This window comes from Bombyx mandarina, chromosome A1 (assembly GCF_030267445.1).
Source record: "Bombyx mandarina strain Sakado chromosome A1, ASM3026744v2".
NCBI lineage: Eukaryota > Metazoa > Arthropoda > Insecta > Lepidoptera > Bombycidae > Bombyx > Bombyx mandarina.
Genome location: NC_143234.1, coordinates 9255067 through 9282954, shown reverse-complemented (window position 1 = coordinate 9282954; position 27888 = coordinate 9255067). Strand labels below are relative to the sequence as shown.

General features: G+C 36.8%; 2 protein-coding genes and 1 long non-coding RNA gene across 4 annotated transcripts in view; 1 reads left to right on the top strand and 2 right to left on the bottom strand.

Moving 5' to 3' along the window:
- The window catches only part of LOC114253472 (uncharacterized), a 36621-nt gene extending 27135 nt beyond the window's left edge, over positions 1–9486 (top strand). For both annotated transcript variants that reach the window (XM_089739557.1, XM_089739556.1), the window contains exon 22: positions 86–9486. The gene's annotated coding sequence lies outside the window, so the exon portion shown is untranslated. The remainder of the gene's footprint in view (positions 1–85) is intronic.
- The window catches only part of LOC149499508 (uncharacterized), a 178618-nt gene that overhangs the window by 90581 nt on the left and 60149 nt on the right, over positions 1–27888 (bottom strand). The gene's annotated exons all lie outside the window — the stretch shown is intronic.
- LOC114253495 (facilitated trehalose transporter Tret1) lies at positions 4495–26644 on the bottom strand. Its single transcript, XM_028188391.2, has 3 exons — positions 26307–26644; positions 19769–19904; positions 4495–12429 (listed from the first exon to the last, which is right to left on the bottom strand). The coding sequence occupies exons 1-3, from the start codon at positions 26343–26345 to the stop codon at positions 11129–11131; spliced, it is 1476 nt and encodes a 491-aa protein (XP_028044192.2). The 5' UTR covers positions 26346–26644; the 3' UTR covers positions 4495–11128.

Here is a 27888-nt window from a genome sequence, read left to right as displayed (position 1 = left end):
CATGGGCGACGGTAACCACTCATCATCAATTTGGCCGTCTGCCAACTAAGGCAACAAATTAAAATAGTAATTTTATAAATTGCAGGTTCACGGTGTCGTCTCACGAAAATTAAAGAAAGGTATTTTAATGATTGGAATACTCACCGCGTTGTGTATGTCGCGTCATACGAGCCGGCCAAATTAAAGTGGCCGCTATTCCCCGAACAGATGTATTAAGAGTTACTCATAACATTAGTCAACATTATTTAGTAGGATTACATTTGTATTGTGAAGCTGCGTTGCGAGTTACGGCGGGCGTGTTCATAAGAGTCAGCGTTTTATATTTTATTTTTATTTATTTAAAATATCGACGATCCTCATGCGACCAGCTTTGTGCTAATTATATACTACATGTGAATAGTTTTGTGTATATCGTTCTTAAGTGATAGTAAAAAAAAAAATGTATGTAATTTTTTATGTGTGTATTTAAGATTTTTAATTATTCCGTATTCCGTATAATAAGCGAAATTATCAATCTGCAATTGTTAAATCAATGCTCAAATTGAATAAAAACATACAATAATCATCCCGCCGAAATGAATACTCTGCTAAATGTGTGAATGTAAAAAAAAAACAAAATATTGAAACGCCCGCTGCAACTCGGACTGTACCAATTCATAGAAAAAAAAAAAACGTTCCAGAATTCCGATTCGAAATTGTATTATGTAATTCATTTGATTATTTTGGAAAGAATGCTCAATACGCGTTTTAGTTGGAATTGCGACTTTCGATTGTCGGCTATAAGAACTATATTTCAATGATCGTTCTTGGCAGTTCGTTTGTTTGGAATATAAGTTCGAAAGTCAATACGTCGGCTTTGTATATTATGTCAAGTGGTTGTGTGATTACGTGGAAAGTACTAGAAGGATTGTTACATAGGTTATTCCTTGCCTTAAATTTTGATAATGAGGCAGATGTAGCATTTTTTACAGGATTAAATAAATATATATGTTAAAGGCACTTTTATAGTACCATAGACTATAAGCTATGGTGACCAATAATAATCAGATGGGTCACATTCTCATGTCATAGACCACTTCCTTCATCCTCTAATTAATATCGACAGTACATTAGAATATTGTTCAGTTTAAAAAAAACGTTATAACCAGCGATAAACGTTCTTATGTGTATAGGATCAAGACACATTTTTGTATTCACAAAATATCAAATGTGGTAATGATATGATTATAATTTATAGTTTTTAAATCGAGGCCATATTAACAGCATTTAGTTAACCGTGCAATACTTCCGTTAAATAAGTACATAAATATATAAATACACAGACGTATATGTATGTATATTTTAGTTTTTATTTGTTTGTTTTTTGTTTACCCAAATAGCTGATGTAAATTTTTGTTATGACATTTTGTCCAAATTTTAAACTTTGAATGGATATCCTGTGAAGTTGCAAAAATGTCGCTTCGTTCATACTGATTTCAATACGTACTGGTTTAAGTAATAGGTTCAGAACCAAAATTTCATTCGTTCAATGGATTCATTAAAAACTGACTGATGGGATATCTTAGTATTGGCCAGTCGATGGCAGATGAGCGCCATCTCCTTCGTCCTGTAATGACCAAGGAATCCAAATATTTAATGCTATTTAAACTAAGCCCCGTTTCTCCTGTTTCCTTACAAGTCATATTTTCCGTCTGGGCTTTTTGGCGGGAACGCGAGCAGTGAAGTTGTGTGATTTGTTTTATTTTGTCTATTTAGTTCTTCTTATCTTCAAGTTTTAATGTGTAATAACGGTGGTTTATTAACTGTTTAATATCTGTGAAAGTGCAAAAATGTGGGAAAATGAAACAAAGCCGCTGGACGTAACTTCTCGGGATCCTCCAAAAAGTCCACTGAAAAAATCTCAGTAAATGACCACCATTTTACTGAGATGATATTTCGACCCATATAATCTCAACTCATTTCATTTAATTTCATCCCAGTTGATTGATATCTCAAATTAATCATTTTCATTTCACTCCATATTATCATTTTTCATAAATATAAGAATGGAAATTAAATAAGACGCGACCTAAAGGTCTTAGTTACCAGGTCATAAAATCCCTTAAAAAAATACATTTTGCGTCTAAAGTCGGATATTAGTGTTTGTTCCATCAGAATGGCGGTAGGTTTATATGCTCAACTTTAAAAAAAAACAGTAATTCATACAATATAAACAGAACATTTAACCAATCCAATCGTTTCAATTGAATGTATGTCTTAAAACTCGGTGACAAGAATCAAATTTGACTAAATTATATTTAAAGAAATGTATATACATAGTTAAATATACTCGTTTATATTATATAATGTAAAGTTTGCTTCGTATGCAAAGGAAAATCGACCTAAAACTTATCATAAGCGTAAAGCAAATTTCACATGACGTTGTTGATAAAGAAAATTTCCTATTATTAAATTGGTCCAGTATTGTAGAGTTGTTAATGTGTTTTGTGCACGCGGAGACTGCTTGTTAGTTGGTCTGTCAATTACGAAGGTTGCCGGTTCGATGCCGACTGTGGCATGTAGTTAAATTTCGCTGCATCGTGCTATAAGGATAGTGTGTTCGATAAGTGTGTAGGTACCTATGTGAAGTATATTAAAATATTTAAAACGTTTTTTTTTTCAAAATCGGTTAGTGAAGTATTTTTGGGTGAATGTGTCGAGGTAAATTGCAAAAAGAATGTACATATATATCCGTGCCTGTTTATTTAAGGTGAATATTTTTCGATACCAAATTTAAGAAAAAATCCTTTAAGTTAAATAATGTTCATTAAAATCTTATTATGACTTACGTAAGCGTCACTCGACATTTTCACTTATAAAAATGTATAGTGAGCTAGTATAGAGCGGGCTGTGTTCGGACTGGAAACTTTTTAACACGTAACTAGAAAAGATAATATATTTTCTCCGATTTATTATTTATAATCAAACTATTCAATTTCCTCAAGCAAAAAGCGTTAAAATAAAATTAATATTAATCGTATAGGAGGAATATACAGCGGTTAACTGTTGTAGGATAGAAGGAAAGCAAAAACATGACGTGTTTATGTCGATTTCAAATAAGGATTGATGTATGTTCTCAACAATCGGGCTGCCGGTTCTATAAGCAATGACACCCGCTCGATAGAACTTACAAGCCGCGCTAATAAAGAAACGAATCGAAAATGGCGTCTATGTACCTGCACTGACAGACGGTAGGGTCAACAAATAAAAAGAAAGATAGAAAGAAAAAGTTGTTTATTGTAAAAATATATAAAAAAAACAAATGAGAATGTACTTTACTTTTTACCCTGGCAAAGGGGGAGGTCTCTCATCTGGGATGCAACTTGCGTTGACACTTTTGCTGCCAGTCATCTAAGTCGCACAACTCGAAAGTGAAAAAACTCGAACTCAACAACAACGTCAGAACTGATATTTTTTGCATGCAGTACGCGCCGTGTGCGACTAAAGACAGCAATAGTTTAGAGTGTGAGCGCCATTTTAGATTCGTTTCTTTATTGGCGCGGCTTAAACCTGTCGTTCCACCAACAATCAAATCAAACTTCCTTAATATCCCTTGCGCCTCCCCTAGTCTACGATTTTCTTCGAAACCGATAGCCATTTATTTATAAGTATAATTTCATTAAATAATATAAACGAATTAGACAACTCGATAAATCGGTGTTCAATATCGAGATTCGGAATAATACACCCTGTATTAATTCTCGGGAACGGTCAAAAACACCCTGTATAATTAGCTATCTTTTCTGTTTAAAACGCGTCACGTGAATTTTGCGTTAATTGTATTGTTTTGTTGATTTAGTGTTTCACGTACAAAATAGTCAGGGTGGTGGTACCTACCGGAGCGGGCTCATAAGACGTCCTGTCACCAGCGTAATTAACGCAAATTTTGCGGGTTTAATTTTTATTGCACCATGTTATACTTTCACCGGGTAGTCGAACATGAACATTTGTTAAGGACGTATTTCATTAGAAAAATTGGTACTTTCCAGCGGGATTCAAACACCGGCACAGTCGTATCGCTAGAGACGAGCGCTCTGACCGTCTTATCCCGCCATCTTAGAGTTCTAAATAGAATAGAAATTAATATTATAAACCTCGCCTTTGTTTCTTGAAGTTTGTATCGATGCGTTCTGAGGAATGTTCACCAACGTATGTCAATGTATCTATAGCAATACAATCTGTAAATAAATTGTCTGAATGCAGTCGTTTTCCATACAAAAGCTTAACGCACTGAAACAAGTAATACCCGGATAAATCTTGCATTTCTGACACATCTACTTCTCGTTGATCGTGTATTTTTTGCAAAGTAATCGTCTGTGGACCGGAGAGCGACAGGCAAGTTTTCATTTCGAGAAATAAACACGAATGTTAAATGAGGCCATCAGCGCAAAAGTGGCCTAACCCACAATTTTTTTATATTCAAGCTTATATGACGTATATTCGAATTTATAATAATAATAATAAAACATTTATTTCAGAAAAAATCCATAAAATAATAATAATACAATAGTCAGCACACAAACATTTCAACAATACAAATAGAAAATGAACAATATACTAATTCAATTAATTAATTATACAAAGGAAATGAATTAGAAACACATATTATATGAATACAGTAGTAACCACTCTATGTCAATATTAGCTATCATTATGTCAATCAGTCAATTAATTTGGAGAAAAAATAAAATAAAAAGAAAATCATACACATTTCATAATGAAGAGTAAAATAATAATAAGGATATGTCAGTCTTGTCCGGTAATTAGACACATCCATTTATGTTGGATCGGACAATCATATATAAAATATAATAAATTTTGCTGCAAAACCGGCATAGATAACAGATAGTTTTGTAAACATTATTTTTGCGCGTATTGATTTTTTGCTTAGTCAAATTCGAATTCGTGAAAATTCAAACCTAATTGCCTCCATACTATGGTAAGCTTAGGCCACTTTTGCGTTGATGGCCTCAAATGTAGTTTGAAAAGTAAATTTTATCGTTTTGCTGTAAAACATAAAGTAGTATTTCCTTTGGAACTCAACCGAATTATTGTATTATCAGTCCAATTTGATATACTTAGTATAGGATAGGGTTTCCTAGCGAACGGCCCGCTCAGGATGGAAACAACCAAAGATATGAATGTACATAGGATTTGTTATTTCGGCGTATGCACGTCCGAGACCCTATCGTATAAGTTCGTTATCTATTACCTGAGAAAAAATATCGTTATTTACCGCTATTTATCGTATTCATAGTTATTTACCTGAGAAAAGTGAACTGTTGTCTTAAGAACTCAAAGGTCAGTGTAACTTTTGTAGTTTCCTCAATTCGTTGATATGTTTAACGGCTTAGTCTAGCCTAGTTAATTATTGTAGTAATATGGGATATATCGAATATTTTTGTATGTAGTATCCAGATCGTATATTGATCCTTTTTTCTCCATTGAAAATTCTACTTTTCTTGTCTTTCTTTAAACTATTGTTGCACGTTCGCATCCCTCGGAAATTTCCGAATAGTTCCGAAGTCTGTAAATTTCAGTGAAAACTATTATATTTTCGGGCAGTTTCATGCCCAATCTTCTTTTCAATGTCCTTCCTATGTTTCTGTTAAGCAGAATTGAATTACGCTTCGTCGTTGTCGTGCATACGTCAGAACAAAGAAGAGTAGTTTTAGAAAATCGTGTCGTTGTGAACTATAAGGTCGTATGTTTGATTTTGAAATTTAACTATACGTTTTTCCTATCTATTTGCTAAATATGATTTAACTAAATACTCTATTACTTATTGTACTCATTATAATAATTTAATAATTATTTCATTTAATTTATAAATTAATTGAAGTAATTAACGTTACTGCGCTTCGGAGAATAGTGTGGTTAGGACTCGTACAAGGTAGAGCTGGGATCGCGCTTATTGGTCGCTGGAATCCGCTGGCTGTGGGCAGCGCAGGATCACTCATTGTGGTGAACCTTGTAGGAGATCCATAGCCAGCAGGGGACGTCTATAGGCTGGCTGATATTGACGTTTTGGTTACACGATACCGATCCCTTATTTATAATCGATATTTTCCACAAACTAGCCGAATTCGTTGGTAATTAATCGAAGCTCATTAATCATCGTCATACTTTCTGAAGTTACATAATACGGATTCGTATTTTAATGCAATATAATTTTTCGTTACAAGCATATAGAGACTCAAATACTTTGTCAATGTGTCGCACATACGATCTTACGGTTATGGACTTGTATGTCGTCTCTCGTGTTCTTACGTTCTCAATAGGTGTAAGGATGTGAAACTAATTTGTTATTGCATCGTTTCTATAAGACATTCGCCTCTCGAATATCGAGATAGTCTAAGTACTGTTATGATTTTGATACCACAAAAGTATTTTCGGGTCATCATCGTAACACGCTCGGTTTCCGAATCGTTCAAACAGACGAGGGTAAGCGGGGGGAGGTGTAGTGATCGGACTGTCAACATAAGATAAGGTTTTTTTTTACGGTATACTTATAAAATTGATACTTGGACTTCACGTTTCAAAATGGACCGTGCTATTCGCAATGTGATACTTGTCGGCCCCAATAACCGCTTTACACTTGGTTGGGCCATGAACTCACACACATATAAACATTTCATAAAATCCTTAAAAAAAACGCCATTATATTGGATTGTTTACGTAACCAAAGTATTTACAATAACAAATTTCGGGACACCATCGCGAACAAAATCCTGCGAAAACATGAATATACAAGCTGATATTAAACCTAATTGGCTCAAATACTTTATATTATTTTATTATTGAGCTTACTTGAATATAAATATATACCTCTGGAATCGTGTAGTAATTCGTAAAATGTGTTTAAATCAAATATGAAAGTAATATTTTTGTTATCGTAATGAAGCCAGCCATATTAATGTGTAAGTATATGTATTTTAGATGTAGCGCTGGATTATGGAGGGTAGAAGTAAGAAGCAGCATCTCAATGTAATAAAAATTTATATAATCTGAGTTATATAATTTTTTTATTTTTGTTGTTAATGCACTGTCGATTGCACCTATAATTGAGGTGACATCTGCCATGAACTTTGTCAATGTTTTGTATTGATGATCACGGTGCAACTTAATAAAAAAATAAATAAAAAGTGTCCGCTAAAAGGGAGCCAATTGAGATGGCGCCACAATAGCCAGTGGAAAGATTTAAACTACCACACTTCACTCTGTTAAAACTGCTATGTTCATATTATTTCCATTTCCTACCCTAGTGTTTTTCGTCGGTGAGTTACTAATGAACACTTTTTCAACTTGCCCCTATACAAGATGGTGCTACTTACCTCTATCCTCAATACGCTGGATTTATAGTTCGTATTTCGACTGACATTGATAACTGACGTAACTAACTGTCAAATGTATTAAGTAGATCTATGTCTGTCTCATTATCGAGTAGTTTTTTTTTATTTTTTTATTTTAGACGAAGAATTGCAAATGTTAGTCAAAATACGACTTATAGATTTTGTATTCGATGTTCCGTGTTGTACGCCAGATTTAAATACATAATATTTATGTTAATTTCGATTATGTGTATATTTATTTCTGTGGATCTTAAACTGTAAAAACAAAAGTGTGCATAGTTTTGAAAATTTTAAGTTAAAAAAAATTGCAAAACTGTCATTCGAAATAGTATGGCTTTAGTGATCAGGGATGGGCCTGGTTTTTTTTTGATTACCGTGTCCTAAATAAATACTTTATATAGTCTATGGTTAAATAGGATAAAATACCATAAACATTAATTTGCGTGCAATCTGTGCACGCGCCAATGTGTTTTTTAATATTACCGCCTTTTAAATGTACTGTGCCAATATATGAATACTTCCTCGTTATATGATTCTTCGCATTCCAGTTTTTTTTTTTTAAATTAGCATTACAATGTTACACAACAGACTGACATTACGGATACTTTTTTTTTATGTTATTTTGAAAATCAACCAACTCACTTTTATTATTTATAATTAATATTTCTCACAAAATATTTTTATACATACGTTTTGTAAATCGTAGATAATTTACAAAGTTTGATTATAAGGCTTTCGGTCAATTTCGCATTATGAACTTTGCATGTATTCTTTAAACAGGATGGAAAATGACAAATAAATTCCGAAAAATAAAAGGTATTTTCACTACAATATTTTTTTTACTAGCAATAGCATATAACGTACGGGTTTTAGTCGTCCATTGTAATTTATCTACTATTACAATACAACATAAAGCACAAAATGATGTAATAACTTTTGTACGCACACTAAAGTAATATATGAAAAATTTACTACATTTTCTACACAACGATTGACACGTTTTCGCCTAAGAAGATGTGAATTTTATTATCAATAACATGTTAATTGACCTGATGGTTAAGATATTAGTTTTGGTCGAAGAACATGTTAAGTTTTCTGTGTCGGTATCCTTCCGCGTCTGTGACGTGGCGTATCTACTAATAGATTAAGTACATTGGGAATATTAATTCGAATTTCATTACAATCAACGTGCTTATTGAAAGTTAAAATTAATTCTACGACTGGTTCTATGAAAACCCAATACCCATAGTCTTAAGAAGTCCGCACTGTTAAAGCTCTTGGGCTTAAAAATAACTTCATCAAAAGTTGACTCTTCGCGCTCCCGAGATACTTCCAACCCTCAGCGGGTCGCGATTCCGATCCGGTAGTAGATTCATTCACCTAACAGCTGCTCTTGAGCTGTTAGGTCTCCTTTGAAGGCGCTCGGGCAGCTAATTCCACCCCTCATGGCTGCGCCTTTGCTCGCCCACCTGTCCTGGTAAAATTGGAAAGGCCTCCGGGCCACCAGTAATCCTTCAATCATAAAAAAAAACTGCCAACCGTTGACAGACGCGGCGAGGTCTGCACCAGAAGAGCTGGTGATCGTGCTCAGTGACGCGTATTTGAAGATGATTGTCCAGCAGTGGGACTGTACAGCATTGAGACTATCCGGCTGTGGGACTTTCCAGCATTGAGACTGTCCAGCGGTGGGACAGTTCAGCACTGGGACTGTCCAAAAGTGGGACAGTTGCTTATGGCTGTTGATTATGATGACCGACTTCAAGAGTGACCAAGCTAGACCCAGCCGACATTCAATATAAACATAAACGTGTCACAATCGCCATTCTTAATTCACGATTGAATAAGAGTATTAACCGAAACTGATGTCTTAACAGCGTTCTTAAAAAAAAAAAAAAAACATTTTTTACTACATTTGTATCGTGGCTTCGTTAATTTCATCCTATTGTATAGTAATATACGTATGTAATGTGATAATTCTTACATCACAAACTTCGAATGAATCCGATGATTTATTATTCTATTTATTTCTTATTATGTAACCGCCTGTATTATTTGAAAAAAAAAATTATGTAAAAATGTATAACTATAAATATTGTTTGTGTCGTTTTATTTATATCCTTTGAATTTTGCGTTTCGGTGTGCGGAGTACAGTTTCGATGGAAACGTCGGTTCGTGGACTCTGATCTCAGATAATGTTACTGGTGAGTTCGCTCAGTCTTCTCATCCGCCTGCTGAGAAGCAAGGTCTGTAGACCTTACTCGATACTTACATCCTAAAAAAGCCAATAGCCTATTGACGCAAGGCGTGTGCTTTTTAATAAGCTTTTATTAGCTTCAGACGTATGTATGTATGTTTGTAACGGAATCTTTGAACATGATTTTGACCCCCTTCAAAACGTCGGATGTACGTGAAATTTGGTATACTTATTAAGGATCGATGACAATTCAATAATTAAAATGGAAAAAATATATACTGAAAAAATTTAAATTCAACTAAAAAATGAAAAATAAATAATAGTTTAAAAAAACTAACAGAATACGCGTTTATAGAAAATCCAATTAAAAAATAGAAAATAATTTTTTATAAATTTGAATTAAAAATAGTTTGAGAAAAAATGTTTTTATTATTGTAAAAAAGCGTGGGGTGCTTTTCAGGATATTATTAAAATAACCCTTCTACTCATAAAGTTAAGAAAGTGTGTGCTCTGAGGAATTGTTTGAGATGATCACATCATCTCGTTTTTATCATGGCACCGCCCGCCACCGGAGTAGAGTTCATCTATACTACTTGGAGTCGCTGTGTTCGTCCACAGTGCGTTTCCAGATATCTTTTTTGCCACGTACCATCCGGCTTTGGAATGAGCTTCCCTCCACGGTGTTTCCCGAGCGCTATGATATGTCCTTCTTCAAACGAGGCTTGTGGAGAGTAATTAACGGTAGTCAGTGGCTTGGCTCTGCCCCTGGGATTGTTGACGTTCACTAATGCAACTGTTATTCTGGTGGCTCAATGAGTACACCAAAACACCAATGAGCTTGTCCATATACGCAACACACTTACCAAACTGTATACTCGTTCTGTTTGGAATAATTAAAACCGCAAAATATCCTTTTTTTATTTATTGCTTTGATGGATGGACGAGCTCACAGCCCCCTTGGTGTTAAGTGGTTACTGGAGCTCATAGACATCTACAACGTAAATGCTCCACCCACCTTGAGATAAGTTCTAAGGTCTCAGTATAGTTCAACGGCTGCCCTACCCTTCAAACCGAAACGCATTACTGCTTCACGGCAGCAATAGGCAGGGTAGTGGTACCTACTCGAGCGGACTCAGAAGACGTCCTACCACCAGTCAAAAACTCTTTTTAAGCTTTAACTCTGTTTAAGCGATTACTTAAATTATAAGTGCTCGTATTACTTTATATTATTTTAAGTACACAGTTAAACAATTATAAACATATTTTATCACATAGGTAACTTGACATCTGTCACACTTAAGTAAACTTATGATAGATTAATAATAAACATTGTTTATGCATAAATAGTACAATATTCGTGAAACTCGATATGAGTACGCCGCGTGTCTCACACGCTACGCCACGGATATTTCAATGGCTTTCACTGTGAATACTTTTACGGCAACTTTCCCATAGAAACGTTCCTAGTTTTCTTCATAATGACAATTTAAGTACGTCATCTTAAAATATTGTTATGTTTTATTTGTATCCATCACAGTTCGATCTAAGCTTTCTCCTCATTACTTTTCCAGACCGTCAACGGTTCCGCCGACTTCAAATCCTCAGGGTACGTCACTTTCCCCCTGAACTCGTTCTCAATGTCTTGCAGCGTCCTATCCTTCGTCTCTGGCAGGAAGAACCAGGCTATGGTCAAGCAATAGACCAGTATTACGCCGTATAGGCAATAAGCTCCGTGCATTCCAATCGTTTTAAATAAATACGGTAACGTTTTGATGGAAACAAAAATGTTTATCGAACAGAACACAGCGCTTATCCCGCTCGACAGACTCCTGTATTCCAGAGGGAAGATTTCGCCCGCTATCGTATAGGGTAAAGGCAGAGAGCCCGTCGCTACCGAGAGCATGTGAATGAGTATCAGAGTTATCCCGATCATTGGATGGTCGAAGGGCAATTGACCGCGGGATTTGAAGTAGACGTATGCGGCCGTAACGAAGATCACAGCAGCGTTCAAACCTAACGTGGAAAACAGCATAGTTCTCCTCTTTATACGTTTTATGATGTAAACCGCGAATAGAGACGATATTATTCTTTGTATGTCAATAGCGACGGTAATTAGCGGAATGTTCACGTCCTTCCCGACGATGATTTCAATAACGTTAACTGTGAATGGCGCTAAGACGTTGATCCCAGCCCATTGGCCCATAGCAAACAAATGAATCATAATAAAGATTGGCTTGTAAAACTCCTTCCTAGTTATTGTTTTGTTTATGTAACTAAAACCTCCTTTAACCTTAACCATGAAACCGGTACGGATGATCTTCGCTTCTTCGAGCTCTTTACTCTTCGCCAGCATTTTATCTAGTTCCTCCTCTTCGTCAATTGTTCTTAGTAATCTGAACACTCTTCTGCATTCGTCGTATCTTCCCTGTGCCGCGAGCCAGCTCGGCGATTCCGGTGATAATATGACGATTATTAAATCGAAGAACGTTATTGTTGAACACACGAGGGCCGTGATTTTCCACGAGTAATAGGATCCCACAGTGTGGACTGCTAACGTACCTAAGCCCATTATAACCGACATACACATTGAGAATTGACCCCTCCTCGTTGAACTTGTGTATTCGCCTATCATTATCGGAATAAGACACGAACCCATGCCCACGGACAGTCCTTGCAGGAACCTTCCTATGAGGAGCAACGTGAGGCCTGTAGATAACGTAATGGATATCCATCCAGTTAAGACGATCACTATGCTGATGATATTGGCTATTCGTCTCCCGAATTTAGCCATCACCGGTGGCACCACAAGGTTTCCCAACACCAAAGCGAATCCAGGCAATGCAGCTGAAATAGGAAAAATATCAGTTTAAATTTATTCCATTACTGAGCAATGAACGGCTTTCTACGGACAGAATAGCATTTATTTTTCGCATAAAATATCATAGCAATCAACATTTTTTTTAAATATTGTAATTGTATGTAAATGTCCAAATTATTAAATATGAAGACAGTTTTCGTTAACTTTACCGACTGATTAATGTAGTTTTAACAATTTCTTGTGTCTGTGAGTCGCGAAGACCAGAGAGGATCAATATTTCAGTTATTACCTACAGGGCTACATATGGTTCGATGTGCTCCGGCCAAGATGAGACTTGACCCACTAGCTTTCGTCCATAGATTGAGGTGGCTAAATCTGTGGCATTTTTGCCCTTCCATCTTATGTGGTGTCGGAGGAAGATGATGCGAATTCCCTGGATGGCATATCGGAACAACGCATAAATCCTGGAAGAACTAGGCGTCTCTACAAGACTCCATCACTTGCCTACGTGGTTTTTTTTTTATTGCTTAGATGGGTGGACGACAGCCCACCTGGTGTTAAGTGGTTACTGGAGCCCATAGACATCTACAACGTAAATGCGTCACCCACCGTGAGATATAAGTTCTAAGGTCTCAAGTTTAGTTACTACGGCTGCCCCACCCTTCAAACCGAAACGCATTACTGCTTCACGGCAGAAATAGGCAGGGTGGTGGTACCCACCCGCGCGGAATCCCAAGAGGTTCTACCACCAGTAATTACGCAAATTATAATTTCGAGTTTTTCGGTCACGTTGCGAGGAAGAAGGTTGACGATCTCTAAAAACTACTAATCATGGACAAAATGGAAGGAAAGAGGCCAAGGGGGCGTAGTCACATGCGCTGGTCTGATCAAATTAAGACGACATTGGACTCCAACATAAATGTCGCTATGCACTGCGCGGAGGGCACGAAATACCATTATTTACATAGTCCGAACAATAGTGCTCGGTAAGGGTCACGATCTTCAGTACTGAGGAACACGATACAAGGAGGAGGAGGATATTATGCTGGCCAGAACAAATCGAATTACCAATAACCCTGTATAGTAAGTATCTTTATAGTATTCGTAACAAGAATGGATATAATACGGAATGAATATGTCAGAGGAAGTCTGAAAGTGGCATCTGTGACAGAAAAGTTGAGAAGTGCGCGTTTGGGATGGTATGGACATATGATGAGACGAATTGACAATGAGATTTTTAAGAGAGCTTTGACTATGAACGTGGAGGTCTTTAGAGGAAGAGGTAGAACTAAGAAAAAATGGATGGATTGCGTGAAAGTCCATATGTGTAAGAGGGGAGTGAGCGTAGAAATGGTATATGATAGAGGAGTATGGAAGGAGAAAACATATCGCGCCGATCTCAAGTGACTGGGAGAAGGGCAGGAGAATGAGTATCCTAGGTTATTATATATAGTATTTAAAACAGTTTGATTTATTATAGCAATACCAAAAAAAAAACATTAAGAAAATATTAAATTATTTAACAGTCGTTACAATGGGCGATTATAATCTCTGTTGCAGACAAAAGAAAATAACAAAAACGGATTATTGTTTTTTTTTAATGGAAAACTATCCGTTGACTTCCTACATTATACTTGTATTTCAGAACGCAACCTTCAAAATTCATTAAAAGTCACTAAATTAAACAATCTATTAACGCTTTAAATGTGAGTAGTTCATTAATTTTAAACAAAAAAAAATACACATTAGTTTACAATTTTAATTATAAAATGCAAGGAACGCTTATATTTCGACGAAAAGATCGACTGAGGAGTTTAATCGAAGGTCAATGCTCACGAAGCGTTACGAAGCATTTATGGAGTCGTCCTGGCCTAAGGGATAAGACGTCCGGTGCATTCGTCGGTGCGATGCCACCATGTACGAATCCCGCAAGCGGGTACCAATTTTTCTGATGAAATACGTACTTAACAAATGTTCACTCCACGGTGAAGGAATAATATCGTGTAATAAAAATCAAACCCGCAAAATTATAATTTGCGTAATTACTGATGGTAGGATCTCTTGTGAGTCCGCACGGGTAGGTACCACCGCCCCGCCTATTTCTGCCGTGAAGCCGTAATGCGTTTCGGTTTGAAGTGTGGGGCAGCCGTTGTTACTATACTGAGACCTTAGAACTTATATCTCAAGGTGTGTGGCGCATTTACGTTGTAGATGTCTACAACGTAAATGCGCCACCAGGTGGGCTGTGAGCTCGTCCACACATCTAAGCAATAAAAAAAAACCGCCACTGGTCGTTTCGGATCCTCCCATTAATTTATATTGCATACTGTTAGGTATTATGCAAACTACATATTACGTTTTTTTAATGCGTTTAATATGAATTTATTTTATAGTTCTCCCTATAATCTGAAATAATGAACATTTTTAAAGTACCGCGTTACGTAAAAAAAGATTCAAACATGAACCGTGTGGGGACGGCCGTGGAAAACAATTTGCTCATCGAAAGATCCAAGAATAGTGGGCCATAAAAGCGACATAATCCAACCGATAAATCCTCAAAAAGCAGTGTTAATATGGTGGTATGGCGCTACATTAATTGAGGGAACACTTAGGCTCACTGTTATCGGGGTAGAACAGTATGCTTAGTGCGAGTTTCTTAACGTTCTCGATAGCGTAAAAGTTAACCCAATTTTGTATGCAGTTGGAACAGCGCCCCTAGCGGCAAACATACGCAAACGATCCCATTCCATACACATATTATTATGAGCTAACTTTTACGCTATCGGGAACGTTAAAAAACTCGCACTAAGCGCACAGAGCGGCGAGCACGAATGACCTATCGAAAAAGTATTCATATCGCTATTGAGAAAAAATGTAAAGGATTTAAACAGCGACCCTACGGGCCGTAAAAATAATTAATTTCAGCAGCGCGAATGAATTAACTTATATTTGTTTCGCAATTGAATCATCACGTTCTCGAAACTCGAAACTCATACTCATAATCGAGAGCACGAAAATTGTTTTGACATGAGGTAACGTAAATCTCGAAGGCTGGCTTTTTTTATGATCGAAAGATTACTGGTGGCCCGGAGGCCTTTCCAGTTTCACCAGGACAGGTGGACGAGCAAAGGCTCAGCCAAGAGGGGTGGGATTTGCCAACAGCTGCCCGAGCGCCTCCGAAGGAGACCTAACAACTCAAGAGCAATTGCTTCGCGAATGAATCTACTACCGGATCGGAATCGCGACCCACTGAGAAGATCCAGCGAGTAACTCAGCGGGTTGATGCATGGGTTAGGTAACGTAAATCTCTCGAAGGCTGGCTATCGAGTACTACCGTCTAACATAATGATCCGTTTTCGTATCGACGACTCCATACATTTACATTACGAATTCGATAGATTTTCTTGCTTGACGTACAGAATAGATTGACAACAGGAAGAAGGCCAGAGTTAGCGGAATCTGTTTGTGGAATGTGTATTTCTTTTATTTTGTAACGTGAATATAATTTTTAAAACATCAAGTACCGAGTTTCCAACCGATTCGTCTTATTGGAATAATGTAATGTGCATCAGCAGTAAAGTAATGTCTGAAAGCGTTCATGAAGGATCATTTGACAAAAAAAGTACTTTTATTTGTTTATCCACAATCGACGACATTGTAAATTGCAGCTGTGTTTGCTGTTTTAGTTCAAATAGTGATAAAATAAACGTTGAAAAGAATATTGTAATTTTTCTGTACGAAATTATTGCACCTGCTACTTGTGACAGTGACAAAAACTAATTAATATTTTCTTTTATAATAAAGATTAGTGTAACTATAGTAGAATTATTTTGTCCGTGCAATTTGGGTCATAAAACATAGCCCGGCTAGGGCGGTGAGCATGTTGCGCGGGCGCAACGCCATTATCGATAAAAACAAATGAGTCATCGAGGGCAGGTACACGGCAGCGCGGCGGTATACGAAAGATGGTGAGACATTGTTATGTTATGAGTCATTTGTACTTACCTGAAAATTATAGCACATTATGTCGAGGAGAAATGTGTTTTTATGCTTTCGTTCTCTGAATTTCTTTAGTGAAACAATGGCTACTCCTTTGTTTTGTATCAAAACGGCAGAATTTATTCCAAATAATATTTGCACGTGTTGTTATCAACAATGTGTTAAAATTTTTCACTGAAATAAAAATAGATCCCGAAAAGTTACAAAATGTTAATTTCTGCCGTTCTAGTTAACTTGCTGGGGCGATATGTTGTGTAAGTGTTCGATTAGTGATTTTTTATTTCATTTTTATCACTAACCCACAAAATGACAAAACTAAATACACTATCGATAAGGCTTATCGACAACAATAATGCGCATCACTATGCCCGTCCATAAGGCTCGTGAGTGGAAGAGAGAGGGAAATACTCGCTTCACCGCTCCGATTTTTTATGACCCAAACTGCACAGGGAAAATAATTCTACTATAGGACTTAAAAACATCTTTTTTTGGGTGGACGAGCTCACAACCACCTGGCGTTAAGTGGCTACTGGAGCCCATAGACATCCGCAACGTAAATGCGCCACCCACCTTGAGATATAAGTTCTAAGGTCTCAAGTATAGTTAAAACGGCTGCCCCACCCTTCAAACCGAAACGCATTACTGTTTTTCCGAAATTATATTCACGATAGAAATAGGCAGGGTGGTGGTACCCACCCGTGCGGACTCATAAGAGGTCCTACCACACACAGGGACGTCTTAAACTAGGATGGGGCCCTTGGGCACACAAAAATTTGAGGCCATTTTGGAAAGTAAAAAAAGCGAATTATAATAACATTTTTTTACTGAGTATGACCATTTATTATAGGTAATCACATACAGTATGATATAATATGTCAATAATGATATTAGAATGCTGCTGGTTTTTTGGTTACGATTCCGATAACGGTTTCTTTTGGGATCTCTGTTGAGCAAAATCTTCTATTATAGGCAAAGTACCTATATGCCTTGTAAATACCTTCTGATTACTGATTTGTGAAAAAAGTTTAATGTGCCCGACAAAAATGTTTTGAGAATATGTAAACGTGTGAGAGAAATTGTCCGTCTTTCGGGGCCTCCTGAGAATGGGGGCCCTGGTCTACCGTTATGGTAAAGACGGTATTGACCACACATCTAATCGAAGGTTCTAAAACAAACTGGTGGTAGGACCTCTTGTGAGTCCGCACGGGTAGGTACCATTACCCTGCCTATTTCTGCCGTGAAGCAGTAATGCGTTTCGGTTTGAAGGGTGGGGCAGCCGTTGTAACTATATTGAGACCTTAGAACTTATATCTCAAGGTGGGTGGCGCATTTACGTTGTAGATGTCTATGGGCTCCAGTAACCACTTAACATCAGGTGGGCTGTGAGCTAGTCCATGCATTTAAGCAATAAAAAAAATGAATAATGTAGCTATTGTTTTTATTGTTTTCTAAGTTTGTATCACGCGATGTAATTATTATTCACGGTGTAGGTACCTATAAACGGAACTTATATTATTATGAGAAACGTGTTCAGCTTATTTTATTGCTTATTCTAAAATTTAGTTCTAGTTAGAATGACTTGCAGAAAATATTGAGTTTAAAATTCTTCACAGGTGAACGAAGATGACACAAGCTACGTATGTCTGCACCCAAATAATATATTTCGTACTAGCTGACCCGGCAGACTTCGTAGGGCGTCAATCGATAAACAAAATACCTAAAATTTTGTATAAAATAAACTTAAAATAAACAAAAGGAAAGGAAGGACCGAAATATGGATAAAAATCGATAATAATAGTATCTATTTAGCACTGAGACATGGTCGCTCAACACAGTTCATTAGATAAGGCTTAGAGAGAAAAAAAAATAACAAGTAAAAAAAAAGTCCTTTGCAAAGGGCCACAGGTATTTATTTATTTACTAGCGGACCCGGCAGACTTCGTAGTGCCTCAATCGATAAACAAAATACCTAAAATTTTGTATAAAATAAACTAAAAACAAACAAAAGGAATCCGTCTGACAGGGGGACACATCAAAGGAAAACAAAATTGTTATTTTATTTAATTCCGAGCATTTTCATATATAACTCAAGACCAAAATTAGCCAAATCGGTCCAGCCGTTCTCGAGTTTTAGCGAGACTAACGAACAGCAATTCATTTTTATATACAATGAAAGAAGAAAGATTTACTAAACTCGGTTAGTGATAAGTGTGGTCTCATTTATATGCTTTTTGATAGCGAAATAACACATTCTCCGATGGTAAGTGTTCGATGTCACTTATGAACATGTCCAACGCCCGGGACAAAGGTTTTTTTTGGGATGGACGGATTGCTGCCTCAAAGATTTTCCAGATTTGTAAGTAAGTAATACCCTCCAGGCAATAGCGCATTGCCTGGAGGGCGGTTGTCGGGAGCATGGGCGACCTAACAGGTCCTACTGCACATACAGCGTCAACGCAACCACGACCACTCTGACAAGAGTGTCCGACTGAGAAGAAGAATACCCGAATTAAAACATATTTCTTTCGGTTTTTTTTTATGTTTACGCATAGATATATTTTTTATTACATAAATTTTACTAGATAGTAAGAAAACGTCATAGGCAAGATATTTTTTACATCATTTCGGACACTCTTCAAAAGGAGGAAATTTTCATTTAATTCAGAGCACGTAATTTTCGAGATCTTTCGTCTGAATTCGACGTTGGCGAACGACCTTGAGAAATAATTTGGAAACCTGCGTGTTTGTCAGACACAAAGAAAAAAAAATACAGACGCATTTATTTTGTAGTCGGTATTCAGATACGAGCTCTATAGCGTTAAGCTAAAGAAATAATTTGCAATGGAGTTATTTCCTTGATTTGATAGCGACGGTTGCTAAAACTTTTGCAACAAAACGTCGATTTGGGACATCAAAGGTAGAGATTGGATTCCCTATTGATAAAGGCCTTGTTTCTTATAGGTACTAGTTAACTATATTTGAGACCTTTGAATTTATATCTCAAGGTGGGTGGCTCATTTACGTTGTAGATGTCTATGGGCTCCAGTAACCACTTAACACCAGGTGGGCTGTGAGCTCGCCCACCCAACTAAGAAATAAAAAAAATATAAAAAAGTTATAGGGGTCGTATCGGTCGTGCAAGGTAATCTATACATGTACATAATATATGTATAGATTACGTTGTAACTATACTTGAGACCTTAGAACTTATATCTCAAGGTGGGTGGCGCATTTACGTTGGGCTCCAGTAACCACTTAACATCAGGTCCACCCGTCTAAGCAATAAAAAAATGTGGTAGGATGTTTCAAGTTTCAGTTTATACCAAATGCGGTTGTAATCGGCACGATTCAGTTTTGTGTACTCACCAACCCAAGATTCGGAGGCTTTATCGATTGGTATGAGCGAGTCCGACTTTCGCAGCTGTGGCACGAGAATAGCAGCGTATCCAAACACCATTCCAAGCTGCGACATGTTCAGAGACACGCCAGCGACCACGAAACACTGTAAGCGAGACAAGTGTGCTTGGTGCGAGTCGTTTTTTAACGTTCGCGATATCGTAAAAGTTAACTGAAATTTGTATGGAGTTGGAACGTTTGCCTGCGTTTGCCGCTAGAGGCGCTGTTCTGACTCCATACAAACTTGAGTTAACTTTTACGCTATCGAGAACGTTAAAAGACTCGCACTAAGCCCACAACAGAATACAACTGTTAATATATGAAAACTTAAATCACGATACATTTTTGCATTGCTATAAAAAATTGAATTCTTAAAAGTCGCCGTGGCCTATAAGTTATGACGCACGGAGTATTCAATACGATGCGACTGTGCCGGTACTCAAATCCCGCAGACAGCTTACAATTTTTCTAATGAAATACTTGGCCCTTTGATTGCAAAGTAGGTCACCGGTGCCTTACGTGGCCCACTGAAGTAATTATATCGATTTTTGTTACTAAAGCGCCGGAATATCTAGTAGATTCTGGGAAAAACGAGTCCGAAGATACTGAGAAGGAATCAATATCTGAGAGACCTGGATGACAAAAACATACATTAACAAACAAAAGAAGGCAAGGTTAGGTAATCTGGGCGCTTAGTAACAGAAATCGATATAACTAGTTCGGTGCACCGCGTAGGGCACCCGTGACCTACGTGGCGCACACCTCGTAGGAGGTCCTTGCCCGCAGCCCGAAAAATTACTGGTGGTAGGACCTCTTGTGAGTCAGCACGGGTAGGTACCACCACCCTGCCTACTTCTGCCATGAAGCACTAATGCGTTTCGGTTTGAAGTGTGGGGTAGCCGTTGTAACTATACTTGAGACCTTAGAACTTATATCTCAAGGTGGGTGGCGCATTTACGTTGTAGATGTCTATGGGCTCCAGTAACCACTTAACACCAGGTGGGCTGTGAGCTCATCCACTCATCTAAGCAATAAAAAAAAAGTTGGGTGGCGCTATTAACCTATTTACCTGTTTGTTGACGCTATTTAAGTACCTGTCTACGTAATAAACAAAAAAGTGCGAACATTCGCTTGTTCGTTATCCAACTGCATATGGTATTATCCTATCGAATTGAACCCAACCTTCTGTTCATAAGCGACGGCTACCACTCACCATCAGGTGGGCGGTGTGCTCGTCTCCCTACGACCTTTATAATTTTTTTACTGTCGTAAGAACAGTTAAAAATCTGCTACAAGAAGTTAGTCGGTTAATCCCGCAGTTCGGTCTACGTAAAACCAAGATATACTATCGGAAAACATTTGAGTATGATGATATAAAAAAATTATGTAATGAAAGATTACTATTGTCGATGAATATGTCACTAAACTTCGTTTTCAATGTCAGATAACTTCTTGATCAGAATCGAAAGATCGTAAGTTCAGTCGATCTGATAAGAATTAAACCTTTACAGATAATACTATAGAGGCGATTCTCTTGGGTCGATATTGTAATATAAATCAATAACTTTATAGCCGATTCGTGATTTCATTCGATATATATGTCACACAGGGTCAATGATGAGTGCCGATCAGAGATTTTGTTATAATTTATACGTATCGGATATCGGATTGTATATATTCGCGAGTGAGACCGATCGAGTAAGTACCGTCATTCTGCCATATTTCTGCCACGAAGCTGTCATGCCTTTCCGATATTAGGGTTGAAAAAGAGGGAAAATAGTTGACAATAACAAAGTATTGAAAAAAGTTTTGATCGATATAAAATAGTCACTAAAAATATATTATCATGCCGATAAGATGACCGAACTATTTGGATTTCCGAAAAACAACGGTTTTGTTTTCAGTAAATCATGTAAAATACTTGCAGACAATACAGGCATGTTAAATAGCAATAAAAAAGAAATATCGTATTAATGTTATTGCTAAATTTCAATTTCTCTATTTCTTTTTCATTATCAGACAGACAAAATATACCGGAGGGTATTTAGTCACTGTACTGTACTCAATATTGTGTGCTTAATGCGAGTTTTTAATTTCTCAATGGCGTAAAAGTTAACTCAGATTTGTATGGAGTTGGAACAGCGCCCCTAGCGGCAAACGTAGGCAAAAATTCCAACTCCATACAAATTTTAGTTAACTTTTACGATAACGAGAACGTTAAAAAGCTCATACTAAGCACACTAAAATGTTTTAATTATACAGTTTCGAATATCTTTACAAGGGCCAATGCACTTTTGTTTGCATCACACCATTAGACTGTTTAGGCCGGTCACCGTCCTAGTCGAACCCGTCGCTTGCGACAAAGGGTTTTACGAGCGAAGCACGGCTCTTGCTAGGGTTCGTGTTAGCAAAGTCGTCAGGTTTGAGCCCCGTGAGCTCACCTACTAGTTAAGGTTACGCTGAAATAGCCTCTCCAGGCTATCAGCATAGGTAGGAAAAAAAAAACTGTTTAGGGTAAACACGAAATTTCTCAACATCCTAAACTTTGAGACAGTAAATCCTACCCGGATTTCGGTTTTAATTCATTTGATGCTTTGTACTTGACTGATGAGAATTAGCGGTCAGAACATTTGACGGTACTGTGTGCATTTAAACCGGTTAGAATGGTTCGACACAAACTGCTGCATTAAGATCTCAAGGTAATGCAATTATAAATGCAATTTTAGAAGTCGCTTTTAAATACGCGTTACCAAACTTCATTATAACTTGAACCAGGATTGGCACTGGCTGGTTGCCATTTTTTTTGTTGCCATGACTGGACGAGCTCATAGCCCACCTGGTGTTAAGTGGTTACTCGAGTCCATAGACATCTACAACGTAAATGCGCCACCCACCTTGAGATATAAGTTCTAAGGTCCCAGTATAGTTACAGGTGGTACCTACCCGTGCGGACTCACAAGAGGTCCTACCACCAGCGATGTTGATGTTGTTGATGTTAGCCATGTTGATCACTCAGCATTAGATGGATTCGTTCATACGATTCATTATGTCCGTCATATTAATAGGCGGTGCATACACGTGGTTAATATAATGGTATAAAAATGTATTATCTTATATATTTATATCATATATATTATGTATACATATTATACATAATATATTCAAATTCAAATTCAAAATCATTTATTTCAACTTAGATGTCAGTATGACACACTTGTTGAATGTCAAAATACAAATAACAATGTTATCTCTACCACCGGTTCCAAAAAAAGCCACAGTCCTGAGAAGAACCGGCGAAACAAACTCAGCGGGCTTTTTTTTCTTTTTGTTTCTTCTCAAATATTTTCTTTTTTTTAAATAAATAGAAATATTCACAATAAAAGAAAAAACAAGTCTAAAAAAATAATAATAATAATGAAAAATGAAAAGGCCAGGAGCGAGCGCCTCATTCCCACGTAGTGCCATCTAGTAAATAATCCTTAACTTTATAATATGCCTTGTTGCACAGACGTTCCTTAACAGTTTTCTTAAATCTATGAACAGGTAGTAGTTGAACGTTTAGTGGGATCTTGTTGAAAAGCTGTACACCCAGCCCCCTAAAAGAGTTGCTTATTTTCTTAATTCGAGCCGCCGGCAACGCAAGCCTATGTTTGTTCCTAGTGTTCACATTGTGCAAATATCTTATCACTACATAGTATAAAACATAATCTCTTTCTCTGTCCTTATATTTGTCTGTCCCTATGTATGCTTAAATCTTTAAAACTACGCAACGGATTCAGATGCGGTTTTTTTTAATAGATAGAGTGATTGAAGAGGAAGGTTTATATCTATAATAAAATCAATTAAATAGTCGATAAATCAATATTAAATTACAGTTTCCGAAGCGAAGCGAAGGCGGGTCGCTAATATATTATATTATGTGCATATATCTTATCTATCAGCCGTCTGCTTACTTCCGTCACACAATAAATGACGTCAATGACTGATCAAAGATATTGAAGTGTTTAGGTCATTTTTGTTTTTTATAGCAGCGATCTTTTCGATTTGACGATCTGTAACTAGTTTATGAAAGGCTAGGAATGATTAAAGATATCGCGTGCTAAAATCTACTTTACTAACTGTGCTTTAGTGTCGTAATTAGCTAACGGAGCCCGATCGCAGGTTTCCCGAGAAACGATTTGAAGTTTTAATTTTTGATAGCAGTTTTCACGGTTTTAAGGCTGAATCTTAATACAGGTTTTAAGGCAGTAAAACGTAAAAAAATTTTTTTTAATGGCTTAGATGGGTGGACAGGTACACAGCCCACCTGGTGTTAAGTGGTTACTGGAGCCCATAGACATCCACGACGTAAATGCGCCACCCACCTTGAGATATAAGTTCTAAGGTCTCAGTATAGTTACGACGGCTGCCCCACCCTTCAAACCGAAATGAGAAAGAGTATTAAAAAAAAAATTTAAAATTAAAATGAAATGAAAATTTGTTATTTGATATAGTATCTATCCACAGCAAGATCGCCTAGACTACACATCGAATTATATACGAGACAGATCTAGTAAATAGAAAACGGGGCTCGATAAGACATATGACCTATAAATATCAGAGGGAAGACATCGTTTCTTATGTGAGGATGTAGACGCATTGAAATAAACACAAAGTTCATGCTAGAAATACAACAAGCAATTGCGTATTAAGATGTTTACGGAACGAAAAAGTTTGAGTTCCACTTGTGCGTTATCTGTATATTAATACGTGAAGCAAAAACGTTGTATCCCTTTTTACGAAATTTGAGCGGACACAGGAGTATGACATTTTCCACACTTAGAGAGAACATAGAGAAGAAGTGCACAATGCTAATATTTTTTTAAATAATGCATAAAAGATACATTAAATCAATAAAGAAAACTTTATACACACTACATACCATGTATTTGACGCACACACGCATGCATACTATTTATTGTCAAACTTTTGTTCTTGACGTCTGTTGTCAAATTGAGATTAAATATTGTTTGTCTTTGTTAATATTTTTATAGAGTAGCCTTGGCGAAATTAGTGATTATAGAAGTATAAAATACAATCATAATAGTGTACAAACTTACAATTCCAATTAATTATAGTCGAATTTCGACTACTGCGGGACCTTTAGTTCAAATTAAGGCACAGATTTTCTTTTATGTATGTGTCGTGTTTTTTTTATTACATAAAGTTGCGTTTGTGTGACGTCACGTTACTGTAAATGGCGTCGTTAACCTTAAGACGTGCGGTCAAGGTCACCGAATGATTTGAACCTAATTTATATTTCGTATGGGAATCAAGTATTTCGCTCCAGACAGAGATAATGATAGCGCAGTAGGTACTAACCCTTTTACTCGAAAGGCGACTATTAATTTGTATTTATGAAAGTTTTGTGGGTTTTTCTTTTTATTTCTCACAATTTTTTGACAGATTGAAGAGCGTGATAGCCGTCCAATACGTAGAATTGAGAATTCGGACGCGGAAGAAATCAGGTCGTCTAGTAGTATTCACGATGCTATCTGTATGGACCCAGTGCCTATGTAAACAATAGGTAGGTCGGCAGCTCACCTATCTATCTCGTGAAAAAACAAACGATGATGTTAAGTTTTCATAGAAATCTAATCGAGACGCCTTAATAAAGTTTAAAACTTGAAAACAGTGGGAGGTTAGCGGGCTGTACGTAAAAATAAAGTAATATGTTTCCTTATTTTTTTTTTTAGTGAACTATCTCTCTGGGTCATGGTAATGAAAATACTATATTGTTCTCTAACAGTAATTGATAAGTATGCTAATTTACAAATTTGCCAAACGACTTCAAGTTGATCAAATCAAAATTACGTTGAGGTATTCCTTAATATAGACATATGTATATACAGTTGCCAGTGTAGGTAGATGGGCCCACCTGATGGTGAGTGGTTACCGTCGCCCATGGACTTCAGCAATGCCATGGGCAGAGCCAAGCCGCTGCCTCCCAAACAAAATACATAAAAAGTCCGAGGTAAATTTTTTCCGTCTTAACGGACTCTTATTTCTGCCTGGCTTATTCAAAATTATAAGTTTACTAGCTGTACCCGTCCGCTTCGCTGGGTATTTAAAATTAACATTATTATTTCTCACCCCCACAAAGATTCTCATCATTAACGCCCCCGCAACTGGTGTAGGGAGTCCAACGCTCATATATGTAAATATTATCCTATCCATTAAGTACATGTATTTTCTACATGGATACCAAGTTTCAAGTCAATCGGATGCATTGTTCAGTAGTTATAACGGAACATCCGTAAAAACCCCTGTAGATTTATAAATTAGTATAGTTATCTTTATGGTTATTAACATAAGGTCGTTAATTATTTTTCGATTTAATTTTTTTGTTATATACGTCATTTTAATATGTAAACTGGAGTCACATCGCTATCGATTTTAATGTGTATTTTATTGTGAACTTTGAACACTAAGCTGACCCGAGAAAACTTAAATAGTAAAATTCACTTACTTGTCTCTTGAAAGGGGTTATCCATTTTTCCAAAACCATATTATATTTAAAAAAAAACGACACTAAAAAAATTCACATAACAATAATGACCGTGTGTTAATTAATTAAAAAAAACGATAGGCATTACCGAAACCATATTCTTATCTAACCATACTGATTATTGAGCACGAAAATAAATCGACTCGATTAGTTAGTGAGGGAAAGCAAATTTGGCGTTTAAATCGATTTACGTAAATAAATATAATCGATGTTTAAAAATTTCAGTCTTAAGTCGTCGAGTGAGGACGCGGCCGTTCTCGACCTAGCCTTGAACGGGAATGAATTTCAAGACTACACTACACAGTACACAGAACATACATCGCTCCTTTAAAATTGAAATGGCTTAATCCAAAATTCTTGGTTTTTTGGTGAGCACCTAAAATGTAATTGAAGTATTTTTATTTATCAGTTTTGATTTTAATATTTTTATTTTATTGTTCAAATGGTTGGACGAGCTCACAGCTCACCTGTTGTTAAGTGGTTACTCGAGTCCATAGACATCTACAACGTAAATGCGCCACCCACCTTGAGGATAAATTCTAAGGTCTCAAGTATAGTTACAACGGCTGCCCCACCCCTCAAACCGAAACGCATTAGTGCTTCACGGCAGAAATAGGCGGGGTAGAGGTACCTACCCGCGCGGACTCACGTGTAGTGAGTTGTCCTGCCACCGTGGTCCTGCCACCGTGGTCCTGCCACCAGTAAAATAGGTTAAATAATTTCAACCTTAAAGCGCCTACCTTAAAGTTTAAGGTGTGCGCTTGATTTAAATGAGACGAAAAGTGTACTTTGTTCTTATCTTAAGTAAAACTTAAATTTCCTTTTTAATTTTAAAAGAAAATATTTTGTAAACTGATAGAATACATGTTTATGAGTAATTCAAAGTATAAAAAACTCATTTTGTCTTTTAACTTTTAATTAAGCCACTTCCATTCTAACCGAGCGATATTTACATACATCAAGGTTTAGTTTTGGGGTTATTATTTAAACTTCTAAATGGCTCGCGTTTAATATGCGGTTACGTCATCGCTTTGATAGTTTACATAATTGTAAATTGAATTGAAAACGTATTATACGTCTAATATTTCGTGATTTATACTGTAGCTGGTGAGAGGAATCAAAAGATGACGCGCTATCATCATCATTATCCTGCCCTTCTCCCAGTCACCTGGGGTCGGCGCAACATGTTTTCTCCTTCCATACTCTTCTATCATATACCATTTCTTCGCTCACTCCCCTCCTACCCATATCGTCTTTCACATAATCCATCCATTTCTTCTTAGGTCTACCTCTTCCTCTAAATCCTTCCACATTCATAGTTAACACTCTCTTAACAACCTCATTTTCATTCCGTCTCATCATATGTCCATACCATCCCAAAAGATGACGCGCTATTTAGTCTGATAAAAAAAACATAATTTAAACTTATTAGTATCAAAGTCGGGTACAACAAAGGCGCTTCCAAATGTTGAACAAAAGTATAAGCATATATATGTTTTTTAATCAACACCTTCGAGCTAATAATTTCTTGTCTTCTCTGTCA

What these genes read in the sequence shown, in the direction of transcription:
- LOC114253495 (XM_028188391.2), bottom strand. Translation starts at nt 26,345, where the DNA reads ATGGTTTTGGAAAAATGGATAACCCCTTTCAAGAGACAA. An exon ending in TAACCCCTTTCAAGAGACAA is followed by an intron (nt 19,905 to 26,306) that starts GTAAGTGAATTT and finishes TCTCGCTTACAG; the next exon opens with TGTTTCGTGGTCGCTGGCGT. An exon ending in AGCCTCCGAATCTTGGGTTG is followed by an intron (nt 12,430 to 19,768) that starts GTGAGTACACAA and finishes TTCCTATTTCAG; the next exon opens with CTGCATTGCCTGGATTCGCT.